This window comes from Aphelocoma coerulescens, chromosome 4 (assembly GCF_041296385.1).
Source record: "Aphelocoma coerulescens isolate FSJ_1873_10779 chromosome 4, UR_Acoe_1.0, whole genome shotgun sequence".
Lineage (NCBI taxonomy): Eukaryota > Metazoa > Chordata > Aves > Passeriformes > Corvidae > Aphelocoma > Aphelocoma coerulescens.
Genome location: NC_091017.1, coordinates 1,715,041 through 1,729,822, shown reverse-complemented (window position 1 = coordinate 1,729,822; position 14,782 = coordinate 1,715,041). Strand labels below are relative to the sequence as shown.

General features: G+C 44.3%; 1 protein-coding gene across 3 annotated transcripts; it reads right to left on the bottom strand.

Moving 5' to 3' along the window:
* Positions 1 to 960: 960 nt before the first annotated feature.
* SDAD1 (SDA1 domain containing 1) lies at positions 961 to 14,772 on the bottom strand. Of its 3 annotated transcripts, XM_069012402.1 has the most exons (23): positions 14,693 to 14,772; positions 13,555 to 13,682; positions 12,587 to 12,691; positions 12,322 to 12,420; positions 12,097 to 12,207; positions 11,509 to 11,580; positions 11,321 to 11,421; positions 10,987 to 11,044; positions 10,537 to 10,611; positions 10,051 to 10,152; positions 9,727 to 9,796; positions 8,909 to 9,012; positions 8,165 to 8,222; positions 7,566 to 7,624; positions 7,158 to 7,234; positions 6,745 to 6,842; positions 6,270 to 6,346; positions 5,776 to 5,908; positions 4,768 to 4,865; positions 4,087 to 4,283; positions 3,496 to 3,580; positions 2,950 to 3,111; positions 961 to 1,405 (listed from the first exon to the last, which is right to left on the bottom strand). In XM_069012402.1, exons 3-23 carry the CDS (start codon positions 12,599 to 12,601, stop codon positions 1,355 to 1,357), a joined length of 1,902 nt encoding a protein of 633 aa, XP_068868503.1. In that variant the 5' UTR covers positions 12,602 to 12,691; positions 13,555 to 13,682; positions 14,693 to 14,772; the 3' UTR covers positions 961 to 1,354. The 3 variants fall into 3 exon arrangements, with proteins under 3 accessions (XP_068868503.1, XP_068868504.1, XP_068868505.1); XM_069012403.1 differs by lacking the exon at positions 13,555 to 13,682 and having other exon boundaries at positions 14,693 to 14,754; XM_069012404.1 differs by lacking the exons at positions 13,555 to 13,682; positions 14,693 to 14,772 and adding an exon at positions 12,794 to 12,979.
* Between the last annotated feature and the right edge of the window lie 10 nt (positions 14,773 to 14,782).

Sequence of the window (14,782 nt, the reverse complement as noted above, 5' to 3'; positions counted from 1 at the left end):
CCCCTCTCCCTCCCTCCCCTACCTTTGTCTCCAGCACGGGTTCCACACTCCATCCCCACAGCACTCCAGCTCCCCCAGCTACACATGCTCCTCTACCTGCGAGCTCACCGCTCTGCTTGCCAAGTACCAATCCCTGCCCTTCTCTCACGGAGGAACATACAATTTGAATACAACACTGCAAGTAGTAAAAAAAAAAATCCTACTTAGTCCTTCTCTCCCTAAAGCCTAAGTTTTTTTGCTCTAGGAAGCAACATGACAACAAAAACAATACAAAATCAGTACAAGAAAGAATTAAAGTTATTACAAATACATATTCAACAAATAGCTAAGTGAATTCCCACATGGGATATTAAGCATTAACCTGGTTTCCTAAAAGGAAAGGAAAAAAAGCACCCCACTAAATGCATTTCCATTACACTGTGCATGTGGCACCTGCTTCTGCACCACAAAAAAATCCATTTCTAACAGACTTTGACAAAGGATGGTGTAAGTAACTCCCTCAAGTTACAAATATTTTATCAACTCCATTAAAACAGGTGGCCAGGGAAGGTACAAAGAACCCATTAATGGTCCCAGCATAGGTCAAGGCTGAAGCAGACATGAAACCTTAAGGTTTGTCTAAACTTTAGACAAAGAATCCAGACATCCACGTGATTCTTGCACATACATGCCAAGAGGCACCAGAAAGCACACCACTATATGAAGACATTCCTTTTTTCTTTGGCACATGATGCTATTTTGGTATTTAAATGGCAATAAACCCCCCCCCCCCCCCATATCCCAATACACTAATTTTATTTTTGTTTTCTGAGTAAGCCACAATGAACTGTTCTTCCCCACAACTCTTCACTTGAGCTTACCTGCATTGCAGATGAATTTGATCTTACTAAACTGGTCAAAGCCAGCTACTTAGACAACAGCTTACTCCATCTGTACAGTCACTCCCCTAAGACAGGCACAGACACTATATCAACATGCTTTATAGACTGACCAGAATATTCTTTTTCCTTTCTGTTACTTAGTCATTAATTGCCTCAAGCAGAATTTTTACCATATGGTTGTGTACTTTAATACTTACACATACAAAACCCACTGTAAGTAAATGACATTTAATGAAAATATAACTGCCTTCTTCCCTAGAATGCTTTAAAACCAAATTTAAATCCTCCAAGGATTAATAAGGCCTCTGTCCTGTAGATGCAGTATCCATCAGCTTGCAAGAGTTCCACTTGCATTTCCTAACAGAGCTAAATCCATATGGCACCACAGTCCTCCTTTCCCTCAGGGTGATGGTGGGTGGAAATGAGCATCTCCAGGGCTACTTCTTCAAGGGTGATGAAGTTCTCTCCAGCATTTATTTTAGCAGCTGTTTTCTCTTTTTCAGAAGTGCATCTCGAAGAGCAAGCTTCAACATAAAACAAGAGGGCAATATTCAGGTGAGGAGCATAATAACTGAGACAATAGCACTACCACATCAACAAGCCTTTTCAATTTCTTTAACCTCTGATAAAACCACTAAGAGCTCATCAGCTCAAACTAGCAGCTGCAATGCAAATGGTAACAATTACAGTGGCAGAAACAGAGGGGTTATTTACTTAAACTCCTGTAGCAGGTTGACCCTGGCTGGGTGTCATGGTACTGTACAGCTAAAGAGCTGAAAATTACCAAAGCCTATACAGAAGAAGATTAGAACAAACTGTTCTTCTACTGACTCATTTCAATCAGAAGAGATTGAGACAGTTTCAGTTCAGCTGAGAGGTAAGTGAAAATGGTGTTTTGCAGAAGAGTATTACAAAACTTGCTTTTCAAGGGGAAGAAGGCGTTTTTACAAGTGCCATTATCACCCTAAAGAGATATTGTTGTGCTTCAAACATGTTTTAGCTAATAAAGGAGCTGGTTCTGGACTATAGCAAGCAGGTCATTTTATCTTACCACCAAAAAAGTGCAGCAGAATGCAGCACCATACAACCATGATCCTCCAGCCCACTCAAAACACTTTCAATTTATGGTTAACAGACTGGTGCTGTAGCCTAACTTCCATGGGAAAAAAAAGTATGAATAAATGCTGTTCAGCAGTTACAGGTGAATTTAGAACATTAATAAGGACAAAATGCTTCAAGATTTTTTTTATAATAACTGAGCAGAGTATAACTGTAAACAGTGGCTTCCTTAAAGTGCCTGCATTGTTCATTTGCAGCCTACTTGGCATGTTCTGAGAGCTGGTTTCATATTGTCAGCCCTAAATGAGGTGAGGCAGAATGATGCCAAATAAATATCTACAGAGGATACTAATCCACATCCTCCTGGCTCAATCTGAAAAACTTCAGATATTCTCTACTCAGTCTACAAATAATTCCTGTCTTGCCCTTCCTAAGGCAAGAAATTGCAGACAAGTATCATTTGGATAAGGTATATGATCCTGGAAACAACTCAAAGTTTGTTCAAGAAGCATGTAAACACTTGCATGAATCAGGATCTGGGAAGAAAAAACAACTAGACCACTGGATTATTCTACAAGTTTCTTGGAACATGTTTGGATGAGCTGCATTTAAGAATACCTTATAAAACCCTCAGCTGGCAGAGGCTTCACTACTGAGAACAGCATTAGTGTGGAACTACTGTTCAACTGAAGTGATTTTTTTCTAAACCAGTTTCAAGTAGCTAATAAATAGCATTTGCATCTGTTTCTCAGGAACATTTGTGACAAGCTATGAGATGACCTGTAGGCCACGACAATGAGTCTGTAACAGAACAGTAACAAGAAAAAGGTCAGAGACTATGGAGAGCGAACCACAATCTGCAAAGTAGGGGCAGGACTCAGGGAAGGCAAGCCATGGGCTTTCTCTGAGCTGCCACAGCAACACCTCAGGCCAGAGGGTAGGCAGCACCATACCTGCACTAGGAGTTCCTGCTCACACTGCCCCATCCATCTCCAGCATGAAACATTACCTGCTTCTCCCTAAAGGAACGCTTGTTCTTGGTCCGGACGCTCCGGCTGTACCTCATCATCATGAAGTTCTTGTTCTTTTGCTTTTCTTTGTTGGAAGAGCTGGCAAATGGGTTAATTCTGGTTTTCTTTTTCACAAATTCTTTTCTGTCTGTTTTTCCAGCCTAGAACAGACAGTGCAATAGAGCAACAGGGGGTCATTTTCCTTCCCCTACTGCCAACATCACCTGCCTGACAGTAACACATTCTATGGCAGCAACAACAAATCTCGATTCAGGATGACTGTGTCCATACATGCCTTCTCCCAATGCGAGCTGTATTTATTAAGTCACAGAGAAAACTGACTGTTTGCATGTTCACGGCCACCTGTGACCAAGAGAGGCTGTTTATTTGTTACAGCCAAGATGCAACAGCAAAGAACCAAACAAATAATCTCTCAAAACTCACATGGCAGCTGGGCATCCACCTTAGATATGCAACCCCAGCATTTCCTCCTGCCAAGACAAAGCCAAACCCAGGACAGGACACAGAACATGCCAGTTCCTCACCTTTGCAGTTGCCAATCTGGTCTCCTTGTCTGACTTGGGCTTCTTATGCAGATGTTCAATATCTCTGAGTGAAAGCAACTCCCCCCTACACACAAATTCAGTAATATGTCACCACACAAAACTTCATCTGGCAAGGAAAACAAGATGCCCTCTTCACCCTTTGTCTCTCACCCATCTTAGGCCACCGTCCTAACAAATTTAGAAACAAATGCTTCTTGCTCCCTTCAGGCTGCTCCTCACGTGTGGGACATCCATTACAAAAGTCACCCATTTCTATTTTTCAAGTCTTACTTTTTGCACAAAGTTTAACAAACAGCTAGCTGTAGCTACAGCTACGAAAAAAAACCCTCTCGTGCCTCTTGGCCTGAACAAAGTAAATAGTCTCAGACCTTCCACCATGTTTTTTCCAACTTCCTCATGTCTTGTCTCCCAAGTATAAGTAAGCCCCCAGCCCAGGATCCATTCTAGGCTCTGGCTACTGGCTGTCATCAGGAAACACTGATAAACAGCAGAGCTCTGTGCCCTGCTGCAATGAAGAGCTGCATCACTAGAGGATAGGTAAGAAAAAGCACTCAACATTCCATATCCTACCTGCCCTCCTCCTCATCTTCATCATCTATTTCAACATATTTCCGCTTTGCAGCTTTGCCAGGTGCAGAATTAAGTTCTTTGGAAAGCTGGGCAAGGCGTATTTTCTTGAAGTCTTCCTGAGTTAGCAGCCTGCTTGTACTGACTGCTGCAGCTTTGGCTTTTCGTTCCTCCATGGGCATGCTTTTCACTTTTTCTGCCTTTGGAAAAGAAAAAGGCACAAAAGAACTATTCACAGCTTTGCAAACCACTCCTGTGCCACAATCCACGATCCTTGCCTCCCAAATACACATTATGCAACACCATTGGGAATTGTACGCAATATTGTCGGGAAAGGCTACAACCAGATGTCAGGATTTTTCCTTGTCTCATATCCAACATCTAGTATCTGAATAAAGTACAAGCACACCAGATTTTGGGAGAAAAAGCTCTCAGCTGACTATCACAGCTCTGAAAGCATTCAGCCCTGAGAGAGGCCTCCCCCTTCTCCACTCCGACCCTAACAACATGCGTACTTCAGCAGGAGCACTAACCAGCACTTCAGCCTCACTGCTTCAGGACAGCTCCCTCTGAAAGCCTGGGTAGGTATTTAAGAGCAGCCACATCAAGGTGAAGAGCAAGAGGATCTGGTCTGTGATTAACAAGACTCATTTGTATTTGGCATAGAAGAGACTTGGAACTCACTACTTGTTGCTGCTCCTCGTCTGAGGAGTGATGCACATCAATCCATTCTTCATCTTCATTGTCCTCCTCCTCACTTAGACTAGCACTTTCCCAGCCATCTGCTCAGGGAACAAGTACAGAGCTCTTAATGCAAACTCATCTTAACTACCTGGATTGGCAATAACTGATGCTTGGATCACCTGCTCTTGCTGCCTTTCATTTATTTCACCCATCTCCTAATTGCATTTTGCCCAGGGACATAATCCATGCTATGCTCTGCAAAGCTCTGTACAAGAGCTCCAGATCAAGACCCTGAAAACAAAGTGCATTTGGGACAGCCTAAAGCACCACATGAGTTCACAGACACTAATTACACTCCTCAGTCACAGTGTTCCCCACTCCCAGCCACCTAAATCAAGAAGGGAACTACTGTGATTTGTAGCTGGGTTAGTTACAACAGTCTAAGCATCACTCTTCACTGCTGTGCAGGCCAACGTGCTGAAGTTGCCAGCTTCAGCAACCAAGGACAGTGTTAGAGTGATCACTGCACAACATGTCCCATCAGGGCATTCATTCCTCCAGCACAGCTCCTGCAGCATCTTCAAGGCACTCAGGCTTCATTTGCCAAACTCTGCCTTGCTTTTAAAGATCTCCAGCTCTTTTCCCCAGCTCAGGCAGGGGGTTGCAGGGTGTGTAAAAGCATTCACACAGGAAGTGAATTAACTAAGCCAAATATTATATCCAAGTACTATTTTGGTGTCCAGTATTATTTAAAGGTTTTACTTAGGAGAAGCTGAACACAAAGTTCACAGCTGTACTGTCTGTCCCTCTGCTCCCCCCTCTCAGAGTGTATCATAAAAAGCAACAGCACCAAACCCCACTGACAAACCACACTTACTCAGGATATACATGTGCAAGCCAAGGCACAAGACAGCAGGAAGTGAAATGCACAAACACCAGGTTCCATGTCCACATAAAATCCTAGTGACAGTGATGCCCAAAACAGAATTTTTATGGAAAAAGGCCAACCTTCCTCTTGGGTTCCTCCATTTTCCTTTTGATCCTCAACCTCCAGTACTTCTGCTCCTGGAATGTAATCTTTGGCATCCAGTTCTCCATACTCATGAATCCTGGCTTCCACGGAGGCCTCAGTAGGCTTGCCCTGTACATTAACAAAACACACATTAAAGCAGGCTATTTTAATGCCCACCAATCCAAGAAAATGTCTGGGGGAACAGGAGGGTGTGGGTCCAAAGACCTTTCCTTATTTCATAAGGCAGAGTTTAATTACTCAAGTTCAATGAATCTCAGAAAACAGCTGAGCTTCAGGAGCATGATCTAACCATGAGTTAGATGAATTTGGACTAAGGAAATGTGGAAATAATAGCACATCATGTCCAAAGGCAGGAGGCAGAGGAAGAACACAGGCTTGACTCCACCTTCTCAAGAGGACACTGAGACCAGTTCTCATAATTTTTGAGCATATCAGTTTTTAGTGAATGCAAGACACATGAAACACTTACCCTGAACTTCTTCTGCAGCATCTCTGGATTCAGAGAGCGGAAGAGGTGTATCAGAGTTCTTGCAGACATCATCACATCTGCCCAGAAAATGAGAGAGTCAGGAAAAAAGCAGAACTTTGAGCAAACCACAAGCCCACACAGATCACCGGTATTTACGGCCTACTCATGTCTTCTCTGAGGTTATGGCTCCCTCAGATTTCTCTGGTATAGAACATAGCACTTGCTTAAGGGCTGACTCTTCTTAACCCTTTCTCCTTGCTTTATTTTTGTCAATTAATCCCCCTGCCACAACTTCCCTTGACCATTTTGTCTCCCATGGATACACACTCCAAATAAACAGAAGTAACCCAAACACTGAAAATTGTCTCAGCCCATAAAAACCAATTAGGATAGCACTACCTTGAAGGCTGTAACTGAAGACCAAATAACACAGGGGAAAAAAAGGGGTTTAAAGTCATATCCCTATAGTATTTACTTTTATTTTTATGGGTCTTGTACTGGACAAGGTCTTGGAGCAGATCTTCAGTCATGGCTAAGGGACATCTCGCAGTGATTTCTTTTATTGCATTGATTCTGAAAAAACAGAAAATGAATTATTTGCTCAACACCAGTTAGGAGAAAATGACACTTATAGTCTGAATTACCTGCAACTTGAAGAACCTTATACAGCATTTCTACAACATTTGGTGTAAAAGGAGAAAACCATCATAAAATATTCCCAACAAAAATAGAGAAAGGTGAAGCTGAGATACTGTCCTAACTTTCGACTCAAGCAGCTTCTTGAAAGCGTAGTACAAGTGACAGGAGTAAGTTGCAAGTGGTTTAAAAAAATACGTATTTTACCACAACATTTGGAGTTTGACATCACTCATACAATTCTGTACCCACCCCACAGTCATGACCTCCCCAGAATTCTTGTCTGTGACAAAGTTGTTGGCAATGGTCATCAACACTGACTGGATAATCTGAAAATAAGAAAAAAGAGTATGTACTTAATAAAAACTTAACACACTTAGACGTTATTAACAGACAAATCCTTTCTCATAGAAAGGCATCAGGACATGCCAGTAGAACCCACAAATATTTTCTAAACACAAATTTTCCTGCAGAAAATAAGACAAGCATCTTGTTCTCCCCCTTTATGAAACAGTCTCTTAGAACTTCCAAAAATAGCTGAAATGACCATAAGCTTTTCCAAACATTTCTGACCAATTCCCTTTCCCCCTCACCACACACAGATAGCATTTGCATGCTGGCCTGCTGCCCATTTAACATCAAACACAGGTGAACACTGACCTCAGGTGGTACCAGCTGATGTGAAGCCTGTGCAGCAAACAGAAGAATCTTTGTCACTTCTGGAAGAAAAGCAGAAAGATGCCAAAACATATTGGTGCAGCTTGCTCCAGCCAATAAACACATCCCTTAAAACACAAGAAGCTGCTCAGTCAGTCCCAAAGCCATTTAGCCTGAAGTTCTTTGGGACAACTGTTTCTCCTCTCCCACCAAGCATTAGGAGCTCCTCTGGCCCCCACCAAGCAGCAATACCCCAGCTAAAGCAAAAGGAAATGCTCCAGAACTGGAGTCAAAAACCAGTTAAAGGAAGCAGCATAAGGCATTAATGCTCAGCTAGTCAGGATCAGGGACTCATGTCTTTTATTCCTTTGTTGGAGCTTCTCAAATCCTCAGGTAAGGAGCCATGAGTGCACACAGCCTCCACAGAAGTCCAAAGCACTTGGCACTTCTGGCAGTCAGGGACTTATACTTCCTTTGTCCACACTCTAGACTATTCCTGCTTCCCACCAATCCACTGCTACCTTTCCAGTTTCATTGCCACTCGCATTAAATGCCTGTACATGAGACATGAGGGATCAGCAGTACCTAGAGTAGTGACTTACCCCTCTGATGGGGCTGAAGGAACCTCTGAACAAAGGGGTAGAAATTAAAAAGGAAAAGCTGCAAGACAAATTGTAACATATTACCTTTTTGTCTTTCAACTTGAGATCACCTTCGCAAGCTGATACATTGTAAAACCATCTCATTCTATAGTGTGCTCTCCAAATGCCTCTGATTTTACAGCATAATATTGTCTCCTGTATTGAGTTTGATATCTGTAGGGCAAAAACTAATTGTACCAAGATAAATCCAGCTGCAGTCTCTCTGCCCCTAGTCCTTGACATGGAAATCCTTACATCCTCTGAAACTCCTCAACTTGGACTAGATTACTCTTTACTTAATCCAGCACAAATATTTTATCACTGGGTCACATGCACAAAACCCTCCAAGTGCAGGAGCTTCCAATTTCCCTCTTATTCAGCACCACCTGGCTGACAACTCTGTGGTCAGCATGAGCAGATTCCTAGGAAGGTCTTGGAAGCATCAAGTTCTCCTCTACTCTTTAGGGACAGCTCAGCTATTCCATACCAACACCTTTCTCTATCAGAGCTCCCTTAGTACCACAGGAAGTCTGTACTACTGTGCCATTCCATGAGGCCCACTGGTAACTCCCTGACCATCCCTATGCACTTTTGGACATACAGAAAAATTAAACCTCATTTTCCCGAGGCATGAGGCCAGAACATGCCCACATCCAAACCAGGCTAGCTACCCACAGACCACCATAAAATTATCCAACTACATACCTCATGTATTCCAACCAGCCTGGATATTAGGTCCATGAGCATCATCTTCACTTCAAATCGCTCCTTGCAGTTCTCCAGCTGCTTTAGCAGTTTCTCAGCAAAGTCTAGAAGCAGAAAGAGATTTACAGTAGACTGAAAGAGCACAACACCGAACTCAAATGGGATTAGGGTCAAAACCAGCAGTTTGATTTGTTCTTATTTCTAAGCCCCCGTGCTCTTCCACAGAAGAAATTAAAGGTGACTAAATCAGTTATTCCAATAGGTTATTTTACTTCTCATATGCCTAAAAGGCCTGCTGTGCACAGGGGTTCAGCAGAGGGAACTGGCAGACATTCCCCAACATCATAAGCGCAAGGTCAGCATTGAAAACTAAATTTTTAGATACATTTTGGGTTGATCTGAGAAAATTAAATCCCCAGAGGATCACTAGAACAGACAAAGCCCAAATCAAGTGCTGTTAGACAAGTACATTTTAGCAAGGGCTGAGCCAGAGCAGTAAGAGTAGATCAACTACTCTGAGCTCACCGCGTTGCTGCCTTCACACATACAAGGGAGGCAGAGAGCCATGTCCTGATCTGCAGAAACCCAAAGCAGATGATGCAATATTCCTCCTTCCTTGTCTCACTGCCTACGTGTGCTCCACTACAACAAGCACAACAGGACTGATCTCTCCAAGTGCAGTGAAACCTGGAGTAAAAACACATTCCAAGTGTAACATCTGCACCTAGTTGTCACTTGGGTTCTCCTGGCAGAGCTGTGTCCAAGCTTCCCTGTGTGGGATTAACACAAATTGCACTAAGAATTCACTGCACGCTCACCTTGGGGATCATGAATCAAGTGAATGGCAGAGAAATTGAACACCTCTGGCTTGCTCTTCTTTTTCTGCTTCTGCATGGAAACAAGAGTAAGAGACATTTTGCTCTTTCTGTGAGTAAAGTGCTTCAGTTTCAAGGCTGCTGTCAAAAGATTGCTGCCTCTTCAAAAACATTTTAAAAGCTAGTCCTGGATGCTAAAAACTACCCCTGTTTTCAACCACACAGGATTATGTGCCACCTGTAGCTAAACAAGCTAGGCAACAACAGGACTTCAGTACTAGAAGGATTAAGCCAAGATGATGAGAAGGAAGACACAGCTCTCCTCACCTTGAGGACCTTCATGGCTTTCTCCAGTTTCTTCTTGCGCTTGGTGGTTTTCTTGTTGGTCGCATAGCGCATCATCAGATCTCTGGCTGTGGGACCATCATCCTTGGGGAAGGAACACAACACTCAGGCAACCCAGGCCAAAAATGGCCATCAGAGAAGCAAACCACCAATATTTTTCAAGATCACATACTCTGAAAACTCTCCCCCCCTTCTTAAGTGTCAGAACACATAGGTACCAGCATTTAAATAGGAAACCAAAAGAGCTCTTGGCATTTATCTTTTAACAGACAGCAAACACATCCTGCCATCACTTGGGGCCAGCTGTCAGACACTGAAATTGTTTGTGAAGCACAGAAACATCTGGAGAAAACTAGACCGGACAGTAGTACAGAGATAGACAGACTAGCAGAGCCAGAGTCACCGAGGTAACAGAACTAATAAGGGGTCTGAAGAACAGAGAAGGGAGCATTTGGTCACAACACCCACCTCAGACTCTGACTCGCTGTCTTGTTTCTCATCTTCATCTTTCCCAAGGAAGAACTTCAAACTAGCAACTAACACCTGAAAAGTAAAGCAAGTTCATGTGGGACAAGCCTCAAGAGCCAACACAAAGGCCCAGTATTCAGTCAGACCCCAGGCAGGACAGCTGCTCTCCTCATTTAATCAAAGGTTCATAGTGCCAATATTAAGGGAGTGATAATCTGACAGTCTCTTCTGAATAGCAGTGAAAAGTGCATCCACACTCCCCACAGCAGTCTACACTCATTACAAAATAAGCTGCCAAGCTCCACCTCCTCCCATGAGTAGCATTTTGAAAATTAAACAACCAACAGACAAATCAGTGAAGTTTGTTTGCAATAACAACATATTAAGTTACATTGCATGAAAAAGGCAGCCAAGGTAACATCCCGTGTATCAAGTGATTTCTGCTCTCACCTTGGTCACTTTGGAAAAGCAGGCAGTTGTGATGACATTGACTGTTTTGGCATCATTCCTGGAATAAAACAAACCGCATCTTTTATTTCAAGTCTGGCAATTTCACATTATTCTCAGAAAATTAGTTCTCACCAAGCATTGAAGCAACTAATTTCACACAAGACAGTATTTCTTCTCAGCTAAATTCCTTGGCACAAGCTACAACCCCATTGGGCTACAATTAAGAAACCTATTCAAGTCACTGTCTCTGCATTATGTTTTGGACTATGCGCCACAAACGATACCCACGTGCCCCACAATAAATGGCAAATCAACACAAGCCTGCCAGGCCCACCAAATATTCCTTCTGTAAAGCTCTATCATCACATCCAGAGATATCTTGGCAGCGGTGGGATTGCTGTCTCTCAACATTGTGTACATGAAGTTCTGCAGTGCCTAAAAAAAGTGGAAAGCATGTTTTTAGAGGTCTTCCACAATAGCAGGAGTTCAGTTCAAAGTACACATGAAAGGCAAAGCACTTACTGTGTTCACTTTGTTGTTCTTGTGTTTAGCATTGACATTCTTGATGTCCGTCACAATGTGAGTGTACAAGGTCTGCAAGGGGAGAGACAACAAGGAGTAACACACAGAGACAACACTGTGCCCAAGCACTGACATGAGAGCCAGATGATCACCACTGAGAACATCACTCGAGTTACAGCAGCAAAAACCAGGAAATTATCCTGTGAAGACTCACATATTTGAAAAATCATACTGAATTTACAGTACAGCAAGGCAGGACAATGAACAGCATCAAATACTGCTTCAAATCCTACCCCTGCTTCACTCAGGCCTATTCTGACAGCCAGGTTTGTCACCTGTAGAGACATCCAAATGGCTCAATCCCAAACAGGACAAGCCTACAACAGCAAGGTGTTTACAGCAGCAGAACTCAGTTATTATTCCAACATACACCTAGAGCCCTGCCTCCAGCACTGACTGCTGAAACAGCTGAGCTATTTTCAACTGTAATTTCATAACCAAACAAAGAACAGCTGCCTATCCTGGCATTACCTCGGGCTCATTGGCCAAAACCCACCGGAAATGAAGATTTTTGTCAGCACACCTTACCTTTCGTAGCAGCTTATCATGACACCGCAACAGTTGAAAGAAGAGCTCCAGCAAACTCGTGGGATTTATTAGATTCTTGTTTCTCAACAGAATCAGAGCCTTGCAGAAGGTCTGTAAGAGAACCCAAATTTCACATTCCTCTCCAGCTCCTCTCTTTATCGACAAGCAAACCACAAGCTCTCAGCTCACGCAAAGGGCAGGCTGAGCCCAAGGCGCGGGTCTCACCATGCGCAGGTCGGGGTCCAGGACCGTGTGGTGGTAGGAGAGCAGCTCCTTCAGCTGCTGCGGGAAGCTGGCCATGTGCTCGGGGTAGCAGTGGGCAACCTGGAACGGACAGGGCAAGCGAACGCTCTAGAGCACACCTGGGGTTACCTCACAGGCCTCGCAGGGTGTACGCACAACCAGCAAAGCTTAACTGCTTGTATATCAGCCATAGTCATTGGAGCCGGCACCACGCACAGGCTGCCACAGGGCAGGCGCTGGGGCTCACCTGCGCCAGGAACATCAGCAGCTCGGCCAGCTCCTTGCTGGGCTTGTCCGGCTGGAAGGTGAAGATCTCCACATGGGACTGGTAGTGGTGGTACTGCTGCAGGAACTGCGCACACACAGGGAACAGCGGCAAATGAGCAACACCAGCCCGTACCCCTGTGCCCGCGCCAGCCGCCCCGATCACGCCCCCCCCCCCCGCGGTCCGCACCTCCTCGGTGTAGGAAGTGGGGTCGCGCTTGATGAGGTTCTGCAGCTGGGGCAGGTTGCTGGGCAGTTTGTTGCCCTGGCGGCCCGACATGGCTGCGGGCACCGGCACCGGGTGTGAGCGCACCACGCGAACGCTCAGCTGGCCGCCGCCATCTCGGCCCGCCCCCGACGGCCGCCGCCGAGGGACAAATCTCCGCGGGAGGCGCGCGCGGCGGCTGGCGCCCCCTGGCGGCGGGAGCTGTCAGCGGGGAGGGCGGCGCCCCGCGGGACCGAGGCCGGGCAGCGCCGCGGGCCAAACGCGGCGGGAGGCAGGGCACGGAGCGCAGCCGCCGCAGCCTCCCCGCGAGCCCTCGCGGCACTGCCGCGCACCTCCCATTCGCCTCCCCTGCCGGCTGTTCGGAGGGAAGAGTCTTCGCAGTACATCTCAAATAATCACTAGAGAAGGGAATCCTCAGCGAGGAAAAAAGGTTGATTCCAATTGAGTCTTTTTAAAGTTTAGCTTTTGGTCATGGTAACCGAAAGCTGATGCCTTCACTTGCATAGTTTATACTTCCTTTAGGCAACTGCTTATTCACCCTGTGGAAAGAAATTGTTATTCCTTGATACAGTGAACTTAGCAAACAGTAGTAAATAATTCTGGTCCAATAAATGCTCTTACATACAGCCACACGAGCTGTATCAGAATAACATCAAGGCTTAAACAGGGCACAATCCAAAACCATTACTATAACTTCCCATTTAAGCCACCACCACTTCTCTCACCGAAAGGCTTTTCACGGCGTTGGTAAGAATCTCCCAGCCAGCTGCAACCACCTAAGCACACACCTGCTACTGGGTTGCCAGTGGCAACCTGAATGTACCACCTCTGGTGAGCTTGGGCTTTCCCGTGCCTATTAAAGCAAGAAGAGTACACCCTCTTCTACATACCTATACAGCTCACAGAAATACAGTTTTAGCATCATTTGGAGAGCAAAATGACCGCAAAAGTAAGAGAAAAACCTGTTACTGAATGCATAAAACAAAAGCCAGCCCTCCGTCACCAAAAGAGCTAAACGAATATTTGATACCTTTACCTTGCCAGCTATTAATTTGGTTCGTTAGCACCTAGACCTGCTTAGCCTCTGCTTTCAGGCAGCTTTACTTTAATGAACCCTCCTTTAATGAACTCTCCAGCACAGCCCTTAAATGACCCAGCCCAGGGACTCGCTTGATCCTGCACCCTCAGTGGTCCACCGTTATCTCAGCATCCTTAGCTCAAAGGTTTGCAAAACCAAAATACCACTACACAGGCCTTTTTTAACCTAACAATCAGAAAAAGAGCTAAGCTTTACACTAAGCTGCTCCAACACGAGTCACTGAGTGACTAAAGCATAACATTTGCACTTAAAATGAGAAGTAAACACACTGCGTAAGAAAGGCATGGAGCAAAACAGCCTTATCCATACTCAAGGGCAAACCACTAAATACCTATTATCTCTGCAGAAACAAACCTATTGCTTTGATTTTTACAAAGGCTATTAACAAGGTTAGACAAAGAAACCCATTTACTTCCATTACATATAAATAAAGCACAAATAAAAATCATCATCCTAAACAGTTTATACTCATTTAATATTAAAATATGCATGCTTAAGCAACTAGCACATAATAGAATATTCCCTATAGTGCATTTAAGGAAAAAAAATCTAACTTTAGGGGCCTTTTATCAAAGTTCTCACTTAGGAAGCCACAAAAGTCAGATTACTATGCAAATTAACATCGAATGCCTACACTAAAAGGGCTTCCAGAATTAGCCTTTATAATTAACCAGACTTTTGACCAGCATTAAAAAAAAAAAAAAAAAAAAGGCAAAAACAAACAAGCAATTTCTGTTAAACAAACACCCCAAAAGACACCTTACCACAACCTTTATTACTAATCCCAGAAAAACAGGTTGGCCCCTGGTGTGAGCATTTCTACCCAAAGCCTGTTGTCCCCCCGCACAGATTGG